Genomic DNA, 19,733 nt, shown 5'->3' on the forward strand with positions numbered 1-19,733 from the left:
TAAGGATGAGATGGGACATAGCACGAGTCTGTCTAATGAAGACAGATTACTTGGAAGCTGCAAATAGAAAATGTACAGCTTTGACTACATGAAAGTAAATTATAATACATATAAGGAACAAAGTTAAAAGAAAACTGAGTGAAAATGTTTTATACACATATGTATCAGACATATATTTGCACACTTGTGTATTTCTGTAGCGCAGGGATGTATATATTTCCGGTAATAAGTTATTTCTAATATACAAAGAGTTTATCTAATTCAGTAAGAACAATGGAAATCAAATACCTGAAAAATATGAAAGGAATAAGAACAGGTATATCACAGTAGAGTACAAATTACTCATAAATACATGAGTAGATGTTCACTTTCATTAGTAATCAAGAAACTAGAAACTAAAACAAAAAACTGATATTTAAAAATTCATCAAATAAGCAAAAACCAAAAACAAATAATCTACAGTATTTATAGGAATTGGGAAAGGACATTCTTTCACATTTTTGCTGGGAATATAGATTGATACATCCTTTTTCTGAGGACAAGTGACAGTATCTTTTGAAATTTAAGATGCATACACCCTCTCATACATTAATGTTACCTTTAGGAATCTGCACCATAGAAAAATAGAGGCGTATAAAAATATATGTGCTAAGATATTCACTGCAGCATTAGTTGTAGTATCAGAAAATTATAATTGATCTAAAATATCTAGCAGTATGGAAATGTTAAAAAAAACAAAACTATGGTCATATAATGCAATATAAAAGAAGCAGCAAAATCTACAGCACTGACTTGGCAGCACGTGGAGGTATGTTCATGAGTGAATAAATCAAATCAAGGAACATGTATATATACCATGATTTAATTGGGGTTGCAAAGGTGGGGTATAGGTGGATGTAGTATGTGTATATATGTGTTTGCACATCAAAAAATAAAAACAGTCTGGAAAAATACACAATGACCTTCTGAAAATAGTTGCAAATCTGAGATACTAAAGTGCTGGGATGAGGGGAATTTCAATTTTTTGTTAATGTACTTGTGCAATGTATGCAGTTATTTTTAACTATAATGGTTTTATAATGTTAAGAAAGAATAAAAAAGAAAGAAAAGAAATTATAAATGCTAAACAACTCAATCTTTGAGCAAAAAGAATGAGTTTTGGCTGAAAGAATTGCTTTAAAAGATGTATTTATTTTTGCCTAATGAAATTTAAATAAACAAACAGAAAAACCTCTTTCTTGCTACTGTATTAATTTTCTGTATCTGGAATATTTATTTCAGTGGTTTCTTTTCAGTTATTTAATTAATTGTGTTTAATTGATAGTGTTTACTAGAGTTTAGTGAAAAACTATTTTGTAAATATCTTCAGTTGTGATTTATCTAGTGTAATATCTCCCCCAGTGAATTGACTGTGAGTAGGGAATTAGTAAATCAAAGAGATCTGGAGAGTAGTCTGTGGCTTTACTTATCTCCACAGGAAACCTTATTTCATATTGATAAAGTTTGAAATCTTTCCTGTTGCTCTTTTCAGTTGTTCATTGTTGTTACCATTTTAATGAAAGGTAGAAATGAGTCAAACCAACCTGCTTCTTCCCTTCTACTAAAAATTAATGTCAAAGAAAATTCTTCAGCCCATTAAATGAGTGTGGATGGAATCAGATTCTGACTCAACATGTCCAATTAATTGCTTCCAAACATTAAGATACATTCTCAACAAACTCTACACATAATAAAAAAAAAAATCAACTTGTAGAGAATGATTAGGTGAGAAGTAAACTAGCTAGAACCATCTTTGCTTACAAAACCCTGTTTATGTTGACATTGATATTTGCCATCTACTCTATTATAAATCAAGATTTATTATAGAAATGTACCAAAGATGGCACAATAATAAAGAAAACAGATTCATCTCAGGTTTTGAAATATACCTAACAAACTCAACCTCTTGCAAAATAACTTTTTTATTCAAAATGGAACTGGGAATTGTTCAGCACACAATGAATCATCTTTTGGCAAGTACAATAGAATCTTTAGGGACATTTCACAGTCTCTTGCTCAATTGTTAGGATGTTTTTAGCTTTCACAGGTAGGGAAGAAGGTAGCTTGTATAGCCATCATCTTGTTGCTAAAATTGTACAGTAAAGATTTTTCAGAGTTGCTGTTGCAATAGATCTTTTCACGTTTTTCCCCCCGCTTCCTGTTTCTTTACCCAGAGCTGCTTTGTCTCTCAAAAACAATCTGGAATTACTTAATGCTAATGTTTTCTGGTTTTACTATTTACCCAGGACTCAAATGTTAAACATTAATGTGGGAAACTCCCTTTTCCTTACCTCATAGTCCTATATTTATTTAACTGTTATTTTGCACGAAGAAAACCTCATTTTTCTCTCTCTGTGTGTTAATGTGCTTCTTTTTATTGACAGCCACATTCTGTTTTTGTGTTTCCTTTTTTTCAGGAGGCTTTAGATGCCCCCCTGGATGATTTTGAGGTAACCGAGACCACCGCGGCTGCCGAAGTGATTAAATATGAGTATCATGTCTTATATTCCTGCAGCTACCAAGTGCCTGTGCTTTACTTTAGGGCAAGCTTTTTAGGTAAGACCATGTTGGAAGCTAAATGTAAATTCATAACATTTACATATAAGGCAGAAAGCAGATTTGGAAAATTATTCTTGAGAGAAAAAAAAAAGTTAAAAATAAGAAAACTGTGGGTGAGGTAAGGTTTTACCAGTAAATTTTCTCATGCTTTAGAAAGAGTATCAAGACTTCAGAGTGAATGATATCATCCCAGCCTTAAGTCTGATCTGCAGATTCTTGGCCTCCTGCCCAGCTTTGACTAAGCCCCCTGGCCCTTTTTCTTTTCTTTACTTTAAACAAGTAGGAACAACTTAAAGCTACAATGTTTATTTACTTCTAACTTTACAGTGAAAATTTCTTTCAATCTCAAGTGATCCCATTAACTCAAAAGTCCCCTTGCCTCCTTCCCCAACACTAATTATTATTTCAGGAACTGTTTATCAATCCATTTAGGCTATGTTTAAAAATAGCACTAACATTTCCTTCAGCCATCTATACATCTCCAGTGCCTCAGCTTCCTGCAGTGTTACTCAACTCATCCCCCTTGCCAAGAAGGTGGAACACCCTGTCTCCTCTGAGGCCTTGGCTAATAAAGCTTATTTAATCAGCAGCCACATGAAGTCCTCACCCTGCAGCACAGCCAGGGCTCCCCGCTTTGCGTCCTCTGACTAAACCGGGTCAGCATTTTGAGGCCTCTCCACCCTGGGCTCAGAAGCCAAGAGGAACCACCTCCCCAGCCCACCCCTATCCCATTTCTCGTTTTCTCTCTGGACTTATCAGCAGCGTTTTGCATTTTGAACAGCCTTCTAACCTTTTCTGGATAGCTAAGACATCTGAATTTAGCCAGTGATATTTTATTTTTAATTAAAAAGTAGCTTAAGCTGCTTTGAATGTGTATTTGGTAGATTTAATCACTTGCTGCCTTATATTGTTTAATGGTCTCTAATTTTGCAGTGTTGGCGGTTTAACAAGCACTTAGGATTTAAAACACAAGAACAAATTCTCATAGACTCCCTGGTGAGAAGATTTTAATCTGAGGTGCACTTCCTAAGAACTGACAATTTGGGGTAAATTTTCAACATGGGACATGGGGAATTGAGGACACTGATAGTTTACTAATTCACAAACTCTTACTGCAGATTAATCCATATGATGATTATAGGCCTTTAAAACACTCACTTTATTGTGATTCTACTTGGTTTGGAGCTCAGAGGTTAAAGGAAGCTTCTTGTCAGTGAGCTGTGTTATGCTGAAAAATGGAAGGGGTTACATTTATTTACCAGAGGGGAGAAAAATGTCCTTCTCGGTTTTGGTTTGCAAGGACTCTACCCAGTAGCTTCTGGATTCAAAGCCATGTCGAGGCTGCAGGTAGAGGAAACAGGACACTCCTTCTTCAGTACTGTACTTTCATGTAATTAGTATTCACCATAAGCAGTTAATCACCAGAGAAGAGCTCCCAGAGACAAAACAAGTTGTTTAGCTTGTCAGCGTTAGGGAATCGGAGGTGTTGAAACATGACTGCTTCTAGCTGCAAGTGGGTCTTGCCGAGGCCGGCGGATGAGCTCATACGTGGGCTTTGCTCTTGTGTGCCAACAGCTCCCCTTACAGTACAGCACAGTAACTGTTCCTGCAAGTTCAATTATATTCTGATGAAATTTGTATACTTTCTAAGATCTTTTCTTCATGGTGGTTTTGTTTCTTAAAAAACAACAACAACCACAAACTAGCCTTTTTGGATTCTATTTATATATTTTAAGATGCTCTTTGTTTATGCTTTTATAAAGGAAACCAAAACAAGTCATTTATTTTGTGTAGAAGCATTTCTTATTCTCCACCCTCCCCATTCTGTGTTGTATAGAATTAGCGTTAGGAATTTTTAAATTCCAGAATCCACTTACTGGTTTTTCAGGTCTATTAAAATATCAGATTTAATATTTACAAAGCATACTGAGTGTTTTCTTGTGGAGAAACATGAAAAATGGTTCTTTCCTTTATCAGTCTGATAATTTCTTTTCCTTTCTCTACCTAACTTAACCTAACAAGTGTTCTAAAAATGTATCGTCCTTTACTCTGGAGTCATAATTTTTCCTTTTTTCCCTTCAGTCCATTCCCTGTTCATATGTTATGTGGTTACTCTGGCCTTTCATCTGTTAAACAAATCTCTGTCAGTGTGGTAAATAAATTCCTAACATCTTCTTCTTATTCCAGGTCCAGATTTTTCTTTGTCTCATTCTAAGAGAATTCCGACCTAGAAACAGGATGGCTATAAAATTTCTTGCTCAGGGGTCTTTTTTTGTTATTGTTGCTTCAAAAATAGTTCACTCAGCCTTGTTTTTGACAGATATTTAGGATTTTTTTTTTGCATTTGATTCTTAGTAAAAATTAGTTTCTCTGCTTTGCTCTAAATTTTATTCCAGTACCTTTTTTTTTAAGGTAAAGCAAGTGGTAAGTAATTCCTATTTAAATTGATATTACCTTTTCTTTTATCAACTAGCTTAGATATAAGAGGACATCTTTATTCTGTTTCTTAAAGTACAAATACATTGGACTGTAATCACCTCTTATTCCTTGATATGTTCAGTGTCTGCCAGGCCAGCTAGTGCCTAAGACTCAGCTAACATGCCATTTGTTGTTATCACCCCCATGTCATATCATATCACATTATATCATATATCACATGTTGCATGATATCAGAAAATTATTTGTTTACTTGTTCCCTATAAAATGATAATATAGAAGGTAAGAGGTTAAGGTAAAAAGAGAGAAAGGAAATTAATAGTTGAGTACTTCAGCCTACAGAGTGATAATCTTTATTCATAGATGTGTGTGGGTGTGTAATACTTATATGACATATATATTCTTTGTCTTACTCATTTTAATACCCATAGTATTAACTGTGGCATGACGTCAGCAACTATTTATTGAATGAACCAGTGAGGAGGAATTTCTAACCATTTCTGCAAACCGTCCAAAGATGGAAACCTTGAAACCTTATGATGGTGTCTTATTTGAACATTTCTGATGAGTTATATGGAAAGGAGTAATGCTTTTGTCTCCAGGAAACTCAGAACCCAAGCCATCTCTATATCTTTACTCTTTAGTCTGATTCTTCCCAGAGACTGCAGGAATGGTTGGCTAAGCAAAGTGGAAAAGTCCTGAGGACTCAAAGGTGAGCATTCAAGCTAGCTGGGGAGCTGTTCTGCTGCTGTAAACACACATTTGCATTGCATCCCTGAAGGCATATGGGCAAGGAGGTGCCGAATTCTGTTTCTGGGCACCTCTCATTTCTACTACTTGGGCTTATAGGAGCTTAGTTGCCAAGGGTTTAATGTGAATTTAAGAGAGAAAATGTCCTTCCCAGTGCTCTTTTTTCCCTAGCCACTCTTGCCATTTGAGGTTTGGGAGAGGTGGTGGAGCACGCTTAATACCATTTGCTCCCCAGCAGTGTGTGAGAGGTCATCGCACTTCTCTCAGGCATCGATACTAATAAATAGCCTACACTAAAATGGTGCTTTATTGACTGTGAAGTCCATTCTCACAAAGCACTGATGTCTTCAAGTGCCTGTTTTTCTCCTCCAACTATTTTTAAAGCACACTGTTAAAGAATTATTTGTATTGTGCAAAAGATTTCTAAGTACTGTTCATCATTCCAACACCCTTTTATGTCCCAGTTTTCCCTTTGTGGGGGCTTGGCTTTGGTCAGAAGTTGATGGCAAGTGTTAGAAATGTGTTGTATATCTTGGGCATATACATAATAGCTTTGGGCTTCACCAGACTCCTAAGCTTACCTAGTTTTCCCTTTCATTACAACTACAGGTTTCTATGTTTATTTCAGCTTGAATTCTGATTAATTTCTTCCCTGTCTCTTTTCTTTTCCTTTGTTCTCAATCTCTATTGAGAAGTAGACCAAGTGGTTCTTCTCATTTTCAGAATATTTATTTCTTTGGTGCTGACGTATGAGTTCTTCTTGGGAACCATTCTGACATATTTCTTTAATTAGTTAGAAGGGCAGCTTTTGAATAGGGAAGGAAACATTTCTTCCATTCAGCAACTGAATGTCTGTTCTTTCTCAAGATCTGTTTTATTATTGGTCTAGGGAATAAGAGTAGAGAATTGAAACTGTAACCCAGATATTTCATATAGAAAATTTATCCACTTGTTATATGCCTAAACTATGTTCAAATAGTCAAAGAATAATTCACTCTTAAAAGCAGCATAACCAAACCAAGATAAAGGCCAGCTTAAAAGAATAATGAAAAGATTGGAATTAGAGCAGTGTTTACATCATCAGGGAGGAGGAAGAAGAGGTTTGTCCCTGGTGCAGAACGAGAGGGAGTCTTTGGACTGTGTAGAAGAAAATGACAGGAAAACAGGAAAGATGAGGGATGGAGGAAGCTGGAGAATAAAAATAAAATATCCGTAGCTCTGACTCAACAACTTTCAAGGAAACGGTATAGACTGGCTTTTCTGAAGAGGCTGGGAAAAGTACTAGGTAAAGGGAGGTGGGTGAGTGCCAAGCTGTAGGGCTGGAAAGCATGGCCTGTTTGGGGAATAGTGAGAGGCTGGTTTGAGAAAAATCTCTACTTCAAAGCGTGCAAGAGGTTGGAAAGATATGTTAAGGTCACATTATGGAAGAGATGATGGAATGGGTTTGGAGGATATGAGAAAGAAATGAAGTGAGAAGTGAAATGAGAAGTGAAAGAGATTGAACAAAAGTGAATGGGATCAAGGGAGGGATTTTCTAGAACAGAAACTATGACTGAGTAAAACAGAAAGAGAATTAATGAAGGATGAGAAGAAATTATGAAGAATGAAATTTTGGGAAAAGGAATTTTGACTTTTTTAGTGTTGTTGTTGCACATTTTTTTAAGAAAAATTTAAATCATCTCTTAGAGAGAAAATGAACTAGAAAGAACATATTTTCAGGAAAAAAAAATTATCATTCCAGTAGAGTGAGAATTAAGGCTCCTTGTTAAACAGAAATGATAGGTAGATTAGAGAAATTAAGGCAAAAATGATTCTAGTTAATCACCATCATGAGCAGAAAATAGAAAATGACTTGGAGGATTTAGAGTCTCATTTGATTGTAGAGAATTTTTAAGAAAGTTCATATATGCCACATATTTACATAAACAGTAAGTCTAGCCAGAGTCATAATTATGCACTGGAACATGACTTTTAGTGCATTAGAAAGAGATTCTAGGGGTTGAAATGAAATTTGAAGAGCAAACAATGAAAGTTATTTTTCTTAAATGCAAATAAAAATAAGTTATTTAGCTAATATAAATATATTCAAACTGAAAGTTTAAATGACAGAGGGAATTTAATGAGGATTATTTGTTGAACCAGGTAAATGTTTGAAACATTATGGGGCTTTAAGGTACAAGTAGGATGCTGGGGTAAAACACATGATGGGACTAGAATCCCACTGAAAAATCAGGTCTGATTTTAAAACATATTAAAGAAAGGTGAAACAAAACTAGAGGGGCACCTAATTTGCTGAAAGGTTTGTTCTAACCTATGTTAGTGCAAAGCATCATGTACACAAAGTAACATGGATTACAGACGCCAGGAAGAAGACATGAAAAGGCAGATAAATTTATTTTCTTATCTGTAAAAGTCTATACTTCGGCTTTCCTGAACAAATAAATGTGTTGTGCCCCATAATGTGTTTTGTCTACTTACTCTTGACAAGACCAGGCCTATTTGAAACATCCATTAAAGCGTATATGAGTGCCTACTGTGTGCACAGCGTAAAAACTCATTAGCCTATTTAAAAAATATGCTGAGGAAGATGGCTGCCTAACTGGAAACTAGTGTACTGGTTTTCTCCTCCTTTAAAGTCGTCAAAGCAGAGTTCTTCAAGTGCATATATTAGGTGCTCTGCTGAGAAGGTGGAGACTGTGTTCTCCATGGGAAGGAGATCAAGCTGGATGGGCAGTCAAGGTGCTGCTACTGGTGTTAACCGGTCCATATTCTAGGGGGTTCTGAGGTTTGAGAGAGTCAGGAGTCCAAAATGCTGAGTACTGGTCTGCCAGAGCAAGAGGTTAGAATCAAAACCTCAGAACACTTCAGATAGGATTGAAAGTAGAGTGTTTTCTGCTTTCGAACCAGCAGACCTAATGTAGATATGCATCTGGTGATATGATCTTCAGAGTTCTGATGAATAGTCACATCTCACAGTTGGTGTCTCAGGTATCTTGTAGACCCAGTGTTGCTTCCCTTGGGACATTTTCTGAAAACAGTGATTCCCTCAAGAAAGTCTTGTGTGTACTTCTTCTAGGTTAAGTGTTTGACTTAATTTAAATGAGAGGTTATAACATCATCTGCATTAATGTAAGTTCTTAACACAGTATGTGAACAGTTTAAGGTGACCGCAAATTACTCTTCTATTGTGCTGTTGAGCATATTCCTCAAAAAAATGGATTGTAATGTACATAAACTTTCTCATGTAATTGAGAGATGTCTTACATTCATTTTCCATGTGAAATTACTAGACAAATGTATGACATTTAGAACACTGGGGCTAAAAAATGATAAATATTAAGCAATACTTATATAAACCACTTATCTGGACTATATTAGTTAGGTATACTTAGTTGCAATTAACTGTTCCTGACCATGATAAGCAGAAAAAGATTTACTGGAAGGGTAAATCAGAGAGTCAACTGAAGGCAAAAGTGACAAGATGAGGGAATGTCTACCTCTCTTTGGTTTAGTGGTACAGAATGGGATTCTGCCTACTGCTTATTTTGGAATTTATCTCCCAAATAAGAACTATGTTTGGATAGTGAAAAATCAAATATCTACTATATCTTCATCTACTTAATACTATAGATTTATATGAGTTTTTTTTACATAAATGAGAAGTATTTTATTGATGAATTTTTAATCATCAGTCCTTATTCTTAGTAGTAATTGTGGTAAATTGCTCTAGAAATAATGTTGAACATCCGTCTATCAAAGCATTGGAAAATATTTATGCATAAGACAAGAAAATGTTTTTGGAATGCAGAGATGAATAAGGAATCAGGGATGATTTATGCCCTCAAGGAGCTTACAGTCTACTGAGGGAAACAAGACAAATTTGAAATTTACTGTAACAAGTAGAATATGTTAAGGGCCATAAGAGAGGTAAAAAGAAAGTTGTCACCAGGCATAGAATAGGTTAGTGGTTGAAAGAAGCTGGGTGGGAGGTGGGAGAAATGAGAACATGTTGGTTAAAGGTTACATACAGATTTTCAGATATAAGATGAATAAGTTCTGGGGATCTAATGAGTAACATGATGACTATAGTTAACAATACTGTATTTTAGACTTGAGAATTACTAAGAGAGTAGATTTGAAATGCTCTAACTACACACACACACACACACACACACACACACACAAATTATAGCTATGTGAGAGGGTGGATGTGTTAACTTTATTGTGGTACCCATTTTCCAAAATATACACATATCAAGTCATCACGTTGCATATCTTAAACTTACACAATGCCATGTGTCCATTATATCCAATAACGATGGGGAGAAAGTTGCCACCAGGGCTCAGAGGGCAGAGATGATCTTGAGCTGGATGATCAGAGGAAGCCCTGGCTGGAGTGATGAGGGAAAGGGTAAGCCTGGCCTATTAAGAAATCTAGGAAAGGCAAAATTCTAGATAGTCTTAGGTTAAGCAATGCTGGTAGAGATTACTAATGACAACAAAACAATACCACAGTTATATGTGTGTACCACTTTATAGTTTACAAAGAGCTCCTGACACAGAACAAGGTGGAGGGTTAGCAGCTGCTTCGTTCTGATTCCTCGCTCTGCTTCTTACTATGTAATCTTGTGGGAGTTATTGAACTTTTTGTTTCCTTTTTTTCACCATCTAGAAAAATTTGAGATAATAATACCTATTTCAGAGAGTTTTGAGGTTTGTGAGCTAATATATAAAGTGGGACTTGGCATGTAGAACCTTTCAGTAATGCCAGCTGAGTTCTGTATCTTGATCTTCACAATAACAATGTAATATAGGAGCTGCTATTACCCTGATGTGCAGACATGCAAATTGAGTGCTCAGAGAGGTTAGATGGTTTATTTATTCTAGAGTACATATAAAACTACGGAGTTAAGATTCAAACTCTTTAGCTCCCCACTCCCAATGTTACTGCACAAAGTGGCACCAAGATTTAAGCAACGTTGAAGAGAAGTTGCCAAAATCTATATTTTTTTGAATTTTCATTCAGATTCCTTGAGACTAATAGGATGCAAAAAGTGGATGTAGGAATAAATAAAAATCACAGAATTAGTCAGCACAGTAGCTGATAAGAATGTACATGAACAATTAACACTCATTTCATATCACAATATAATTTTCTCACTGAAGCAAAAATGAATTTTCTCCTTTGATGGAGCATCATCTCTGCCTTGCTGCGGAGAATGACATGAATTTTTATAGCCTCCAAAGCCCTGTTGAAGACAATATATTGAATAATGACAAATTTCATTGTGAAAAATGCACCATTTCCATTTTACTTCTACTGACCACATTCAGAACATTTTTCCTAAATCTACTCTAAATAATTTATACTCTCTCTAGTGTTCTTTTTGGAGTTATGAAATTTTAGTGAAAGCATGCACCACAGGATAAAGGTGACTTTAGCATGCTTGCACTAGAGTTAGGTAGTGCTAGTGAAATATCTCATGCTGTTATTTGATTCATGAAAACTAATAGCCCTGAGAAATTTAATTTAGAAAGTTGAAGATTTTGAGTAATAGATAGATTACTTGACATGTAGGTTATTATTCAATTGAGAGATTTTATATGAAAATATTAAATTAAATGCTACTGGCAGTTGCTAAAGATTGTACTTTTTAATTATTCTATTTTTCATCCAAAGTCTCTTCCTTTTTTATCATTGACATTTTAGGTTGCTGACAGAATATTCCTTTAGCTCAAATGTGTAATATTCTGGATGATAGAGGCACATAGTAGGCACTCAATAAACACTTGTTAAATAAATGACCTTAATTTACCATGTTCAATTTGTAGGTTACTGCTGAAATTATTTTGGCTTCTACTTCAATTTTTCAAGTATGCAAGGGATTTTACTGACTTTCTCAGCTCAGTGTGATTAATGAGATTTCTAAGCATGTTGAAATTGGTGCTATTGAATATCTTGGGTCTGAAACCAGGGAGTTGTTGATTGAGTATGCTTATGTCTCCTCTGACTGAGGCCAGACAGAAAAAATAGGCCCTCTAAACAAGGCTTAAAGTTCTTGATTGAAGATAACTTCAACTGAACATGAAGGCACATAATAATGTGTTTCATGAGTTTAACCAAGTATTTGTTTATGTCCACATTTTAATTTTAAATTAAAGTTTTGGGTCTTCAGTTTTCATAAATAGGCAGATGGATCCAGAATCACAAAATTATTTATGTTTCTGCCATATTTAAGGTCTATTTTTATGATGTGACTTAAAAAATGTATTTGATTATCTCATTTCAGTGATTTTGGTGGGATTTCTGAAGGCTCCATTTTGGTTGTGGAATAACTAGAGCCACAGTCATATTAGAATATATTTTTCATGTCAGTTGTATATGTCATGGCTTTGAAGATATTGCTAATCAGGTCAAATTTTTATTTTTGAGTAAAAGATACCAAACTAATTTGTGTATGTCTTTGATCATGAAGGTGTGAGCTATGACTAGGAAAACTGATGATGAAGGCCTAGGGAAAAGAATCCACATCATACTGCATTAAATCATTATTGTCATATCCGTATGTGAGAGAGACACAGCTATATTATCAGATCTCCTATAGTGTAAATGGTCAGCAGAAACTGGAAAGATTGACATTCTTATTAAAGCAGCTTGCACAAGGTTTATTTGATCATCATTGATACATGTACTTTAAAACAACTTTATAAACACATTGGAGAATGTAGTCACATTCATTCACTTAAAAAACACTGTTTCCTTCACAGCAAGCAGGTAGCATTCTTGTAAGCATACGTAAAGGAGTATCATGCATCTTTTGATGTTTTGAACTTATTTTTTTGTTCCTTGTAGTTGTCTGTTATTCTAAGTTGACCAGATCATTTTTTTCTCCCAACTCTTTTTATTTCTAATTGAAGAAAAATGCTTTACAGTGTTGTGTTGGTTTGTATTGTATGACCACATAATCAGCTCTCAGTATACATATATCCCCTCCCGTGGGAAGGGGATGAGATCATTTTTTAATTCCTGTATTTAAGGTGTTAAATTTTCTCTCTAAATTTTTAGGTGTTGCCTAAAAACTTATGACACCCTCAACTTCTAGCATCAAGTCTGGTGACAATATTCTATAACATTTGTTTTGGGTCTCTCCACAATGTTGCTAGGCTGCTGATTTCTGCCTTTTGCACGAATGTTTCCAGCAGAGTGTGCAAGTTTTTCACAGTGGTAATATCCAAACCATCTACTCGTTGGCTGAAATAATTTGAGAAATAAAATTGAGATCATTACTGATTATCAGAATCTATTTTTCAATTTTAAAATTAAAACAAATTATTATGGGCAAAAAAGAAAGAAAGAAAGAAAAACCCTGTACTAGGGTAAAACAAGAAAGGTGTAGTTAGAAGCTGAAAAGTGAGAATTTGTAATGCCTGTGATTGACTTTTCTTTCGTGGTTTGCTGCTCCTTCCACGTTACGATTGCTGCAGGCAGCTCACAGCACATAGCTACTGGCTACTCTCTCACTCCAGTCTTCTAAGACTGTCTTACATAATATAATATAGTCAGAGGAGTGACAACCATCACCATTGTTGTATTCTATTGACTAGAAGCAAGTCACAGGTCCCACCTGCGCTCAGGTGGAGTGACTAACAGATTTTAAACCCAGCATTCTTCTGTGGGTCTGCAAAGCCTTTCCCTGTCTCAGTGGAAATAAAGTTAAGGAAAGTGTTCTCTCATTTATCATTTATTCAGTAAATATAAAACATTTGCAATGTGTGAGTGAGACTTAGAACTGCATAGCAGTGCTGTGGTGGTGAAAGGACAAAGGCAGTCTTTACCCTCAGAGACAGCATGGAATAGCAGGAGGAGCACGGAATTGTGAGTCCTGAGATTCCAGCTCCAGGGTAGTTATGAACTGCTCCATAATTTTGGTAGATGTATATTTCCTGAGACCTTATATCTGAAATTAGTAATTATACCAGCTATAACATTTTATTATTCTACAACTGATTCTTTTAACTTTGACATCTGAAAATTATTTTAAAAGCATGTCAACTTTTAATAATTTGAGTATTGGTTTTCTCTTTGACACTTACGTACCTAAGATGCTGTTTCCCTCTTCTAGCATCTGTATACACACACACACACACACACACACACACACACACACACACACACACACATACACACGTGCATATTTTGAAGATGTGTAGGGCTTAAGATTAAAGTGTGGCCCTACTCTGTTAATGTGTTCAGATAACAATATAACAGATACAGAAGGCAGCTTGTTTTAAACTTGTAGCTAAACATGACATTCAAATGTTAATTGGATGAATAAATCTTGTTCATTTTACAGACATGGAAATGTCAATGGAATAAAACTATTTATCACAAGGTAATGGTCTCCTGCTGCCAGATAAATGCCAAGATGAACATACTTATTGAAAATGTATCAAAATATTCTATTGCTATTTATTGAAAATAAAGGTTGAGGAAAAGTTCAACTTTTCAGGTCAAACATGAGAAATGCTTTGTCTGTGATATTAGTATATTGCTGTATTAAACACAATGTGCATGGTATAGAAACATGAGAAAACTCTTAAGAAATAATGGTCTATAAATAAATCTTTTAGCTCTAAGCTACGAGAATTACTGGAATGGTGCAGTGGGGGCTAGGAGGAGATACCTAATATATACTGAACTCTTGTTATGTGCCTGACGCAGTCCTGGTGTATTCACTGATGTAAGCCATTCACAAGGATAGAATTTGAGAAGGATTACTATCCTCATTTTCAGGTAAAGTTAAAAGCAAAAGAGTAAATTAACTATACTAATTAGAAAATACCTTGCAGTCACATAGAGAATTAAGTGCCAACACCAGGATTCAAACTCAGCATGGACTTCAGATCTCCTGCTTTTCCCCTACACCCCACACCTGTACTTATGTCTGTAAGTCTGAATGCAATATCTTTTGATTTGGAGGGCTTTTGACTAGATTATTTCTCCAAGTTGTATTGTACCTAGTGACCAAATACTTCTTTGGATCTAATAGGCTGATGAGTTTTCTTTAAATGATATTGTCTACTTGCTTAAAGAAAAGAGCACACCCCTAAAGTCTTGAGGACTTGGTTGACTCTAAATGAGCCAAGTAGCACTAAATTCTGAAGCTTCCCTGGTAGCTCAGATGGTAACGAATCGACCTACAATGCAGGAGACCCTGGTTCAATTCCTGGGTCGGGACGATCCCCTGGAGAAGGGATAGGCTCCAGTATTCTTGGGCTTCCCTGGTGGCTTAGTCTGTAAAGAATCTACCCACATTGTGGGAGACCTGGGTCTGATCCCTGGGTTGGGAAGATCCCCTAGAGGAGGGCATGGCAACCCACTCCAGTATTCTGGCCTGGAGAATCCTCATGGACATAGTGGGCTGCAGTCCATAGGGTCACAAAGAGTCAGACATGACTGAGCGACTAAGCATAGCACAGCAATTAATTATAATATTAAGACCACCTTCTTTTCAGCAGTGTGTGGTTTTATCGTAATTCCTTCTTTCTGCTTTCCTTTCTGAACCTAGATGTCTATTTCTCCACTTTATTGTGTCATACTGTTCTTCGTAAGATACAGTATTTGGGTGATTATGAATATAGGTGAATAACTGAAGTTGCTTAAACAAAGAAAAGGAGGATTATTGTTCACTAAAGCTTTTACTGATTTCTTCCTGGCAAGTCCTTCTCAAGTCCCTCCACCCCTAACAGACAGTGGGTGTTAATGCCTCCCTCCTCTGGGCTGTCAGAGAGCTGCAGTTTTCCTCTGGCTATGACCAATCTACCAATCAATACAAAATACTGATTTTAGTATCAATATTTACTGATACATACTTGTCCTAGTTTCCCTAGTCGGGAAACACTCCTTACTAGGAGAAATTATGTGCTTTCCTTCTATTCCTCATGGTACCCAACAGAGTGATTTGGACATTACAGATATTCAGTCAACAGGAGGGTGAAGGAAGCACATGGATGGTCTCAGATTTAAGGATTAGAGGAAGTATTAAGACTTCAGAGGTATCTAGAGTACACCTTTGTGAATATGTGAGTCTGTCTACCTGGTCCTTTACTGATGCTTCTATTTATCAATTTTCTCTAAAACACATTTGGATCTTATTTATTTTGTAAAATTCCTAGAGGTAATAAGTGAGCAGATAATTTTACTGCTAGATGGAGAGAAGTTTGTATTTAAATTTCCCTCTGGACGAAAATAGTAATTCATACAGTACTCTTTTGATACATAAATAGTATGTATACTAAGTAAAGGTTTTTTTTTTAAAGTTATAATATCCTTTCAGTAGTTTTAGATAGACATTAAGCACCCCGTGTCCAATCGATCACTAACTGGCAGTCTTTCCTTTCACAGATGGAAGACCTTTAGCTCTGAAGGACATCTGGGAAGGAGTTCATGAGTGCTATAAGACGCGGCTGCTGCAGGGACCATGGGACACTATTACTCAACAGGTTAGAGAATGTTTTCATTTTTATATGTGATTCCTTCCCTCTGCGAGTCTTTTCTTCTAGTTCTCTCTCCTCTTTTTTTTCTCCTATTTCATTCCTCTACTTCCTTACAGATTTCACTTCAAATACACTCTCCTTTAAAACATCTTACCAGACCCAGTCTTGGTTTAGCTTCTCTGTATAAGTCCTCATAGCACCCTGTAATTTTCCTTCATAGTACATGTTACAAATTTAAATTATGTATTTGGATTTTTTAAATTAATTTTTTCCATTATACTGTGTGCATTCTTGTGGGCAGACTTTGTTTTTTTCTCTCCATTGTATAACCAGCACCAGCACAGTACTTATCATACACTAGATTTTCAATAAAAATGTATTAAGCGAGAACAGAAACAGAGTTGGCATATACACCAAGAAATGGATGATTTAGTGTGTGTCACCTCATAATGCTTCAGAGTTTTACTCATAGGTGCATTTGCAAAAAAAAGAAATTACTTTTGATGAATAATAGGTTTGCAATAGTGGTCTGAAAAAGTTGCAAAAATAGATCTGCAAAAGTAGATATAAAAAGTATATTTGCAAAAGTAGAGAAAATAGGTTTGTCAATCATGTAAGTCATTATTACTGCCTTGCTAAAATCAGCAACTAATTATTTTAGAAATTAAAAAATATTCATTACCTTGCAACCAATCATGATCTCTTTTTTACTTATATCAAAAATCGTATTTTCTCCCAGCCTCTGTTAAGCTTAATCAAAGCTTCCTTTAAAAATGACTTTATCAGCCATTAGAATTTTTATGTCCTCTTATGTGTTTGATCATAATGACAGTTTACCTCCCAATCAGCTTAAGAATCCTCAGCGTCTCATATGTAGCTCTCTGACAATGATTGCAAATGACCATTCCTTAGGTTTTAATTGAGGAAAAAAACTAGTTTTAAATACGAGTCACACACCAGCACAACCCCCCTCAAGTTAATCCTTGTTTTCCATTCCTACTGTCACCTTCCTGGTTCGCACCCTGTTGCCTCGCCTGGAACAACTAGTAAAACCGCCTCCCTTTGCTCTTCTGCTCCTTTCCTCCTTGCCCCTTCCCTTTGGCCGTGTTTTCCTAACCATGCAGCACTTGTCTTACCCATGTGTAAGCCTGCAGCAGCTGTCCAAGGGGCTATGGTGTGTGGTCTAAATGCCTTGCCTAGGTTCCAGGGCTGCCCGTCCCTGGATCTTGCTGCCTTTCCAGCTTATCGCCTCCTCCTCCACACTACACGGTCTCAGCTCCTGCCAAACAGGGCCGTTCCCTTCCCCAAACCCATCCTTACAGTGTATTCTTGGAGTTCTTTCTAGGTTTAATGCTTTCTCTGTTGCCTTTGTTCTATCTCTGTATTTCCCCCTCATTCTTTCACATGTCCCTTTCTCGGAAACCACTTCAGCTTACAAAAATGGTCCCTTTTAAGTCCCAGTTCTGTAGACCAGAAATCAGTGGTTGCTATGAAAAGGATAATGTAATGAGATATATAAGCAGATCCATCAGAAAGGTTTTTGGCAAGAGCATTTTATTTTATGCAAAGTGTTTTAGGCTAACCTTTAAGTATGTCAAGGTGAGTGCTAAGTGATTCAACTTCCAGTGTCTTGTCAGTGACCACAAACTGTCCAAAAATATAAACTGTAGAGTCAGAATCCAGAGTCCCCAGAAAATGCTTGGTTTTGAGAGTCAAGGAAGACGGCAAAGGATAGAGGAAGGGAGCATCCAAAAATATATATGTATTTAACTGTAGTGCCTTTTTTGTCTGCTTCTTCTCAATTATATTTTATATTATGCACCTGAGCCCAAATCTTATTTTTTTCCTTTTTCTGTCTCTAGCAGCCCTACCATTAATCTCCTCAGTGCAAACCAAAGCACAATTCTGGATGGTTTGTGTCATTTTGGGCTTTAATTTCACATGTCTCTGTTCTGACTTGTGACATATATATAAGATTTTTGAACTCAACCATATTTTCTTAGTTTCCTAATATGATGTTGCCAAGAGATTTTGTTCCACTGATAGGATTCCTAACTTGCTAACCCAACCACATGACCCAATCTGTATATTGATAGTTTTAAATGGAATTGACTAGTATCTTTTTAAGCATGATACAGACTGCCTGTTAGCAGACCTTCTTTTTCCTTCTTGGCAGAGTATGTTAGTAATGATCAGATCCTATCACAATAAGCATTACTATCTCAATACCAAGTATGCGGCCCACTTGTTGGGAGGGATATTTGATATACCCAAATGGTAATCTAAGTATAACATTTAGATATTCCTTTGGAATGTGTCTTATTGGGATTGATCTTGTGGACAGGTATCCCCACTTTTTATGACACACTTTATTTAAGCTTTAGAATTGCTCATCACAGTGTATCTCCAGGCACTGAAGACCTAGCAAGGGAAACTCATTTGTTGCCATTGTACTCACTTGGTGTTGAAACTCATTATGAATATTCACTTTGGAGGTCTTAGTTTTTAATCTCAGTTTAGTTAATGGGTTGCTATTTATGTGTTGTTCTTTGCCTAATATCTTTGAGAGAGTGTGTCCTCATTTTTGTAAGGCCCCATGTGGAGAAAAAATAGGGTGTCCTCAGTGCAGAGAAGGCAATGGCACCCCACTCCAGTCCTCTTGCCTGGAAAATCCCATGGATGGAGGAGCCTGGTGGGCTGCGGTCCATGGGGTCGCGAAGACTCGGACACGACTGAGCGACTTCACTTTCACTTTTCACTTTCATGAGTTGGAGAAGGAAATGGCAACCCACTCCAGTGTTCTTGCCTGGAGAATCCCAGGGGTGGGGGAGCCTGAAGGGCTGCCGTCTATGAGGTTGCACAGAGTCGGACACGACTGAAGCGACTTAGCAGCAGCAGCAGCAGTGCTGTGAGGGCGGGGGGTGTGATACGGCACTTGGGAAGAGTGAGCTGATAGGATATTGGTGGCACCAAATTGTAGACACCATGTTGCAGAATTATACTAAAGAACCATTAGCTTGCAGACTGAACTTGATAATAATATCCTGTCCTTCAGAGTGGCTTAAAAACAAAAGCAATCTTTGCATAATATAACATGCATTTCACTTCATTTTCAGGCTTGATTGTGTTCATATAGTTTGTTGTTCTTCATCTTCAGTAATCCCACTTCTGTTCCCTCAGCATTTGTCTTGATGATAAGGACCTATTCATGTCAGTTATGAACTCTCTCTTTTGAAGACAAGCCACTCATGAATCTCATACATTTGATTATGCTGATTACTTGCCTGCTTTTGTCCAACATTATGGACTACCTATTATCTCAACCCAGCAGCCTAATAAAGAATTTCTAGAAGAAAGTGAGCAGGTGCCTAGCTTGGATCTGCCTAAATTGGTACAGTGACTGTTAGAATAATGATCACTGGAAGGTATGGGTTCTGTGTTTTAGGTAAAGA

The 19,733-nt window shown here is 36.5% G+C and overlaps 1 protein-coding gene across 4 annotated transcripts in view; it reads left to right on the forward strand.

The window, feature by feature from the left end:
* ATG10 (autophagy related 10) overlaps window positions 1–19,733 on the forward strand; it is a 248,894-nt gene that overhangs the window by 165,325 nt on the left and 63,836 nt on the right. For all 4 annotated transcript variants that reach the window (XM_070465773.1, XM_070465774.1, XM_020903094.2 and 1 more), the window contains 2 exons: window positions 2,457–2,595; window positions 16,190–16,287. In XM_070465773.1, coding sequence (XP_070321874.1) covers window positions 2,457–2,595; window positions 16,190–16,287 — 237 coding nt within the window. The remainder of the gene's footprint in view (window positions 1–2,456; window positions 2,596–16,189; window positions 16,288–19,733) is intronic.

Source organism: Odocoileus virginianus, chromosome 3, assembly GCF_023699985.2.
Source record: "Odocoileus virginianus isolate 20LAN1187 ecotype Illinois chromosome 3, Ovbor_1.2, whole genome shotgun sequence".
In the NCBI taxonomy this organism is placed as follows: domain Eukaryota; kingdom Metazoa; phylum Chordata; class Mammalia; order Artiodactyla; family Cervidae; genus Odocoileus; species Odocoileus virginianus.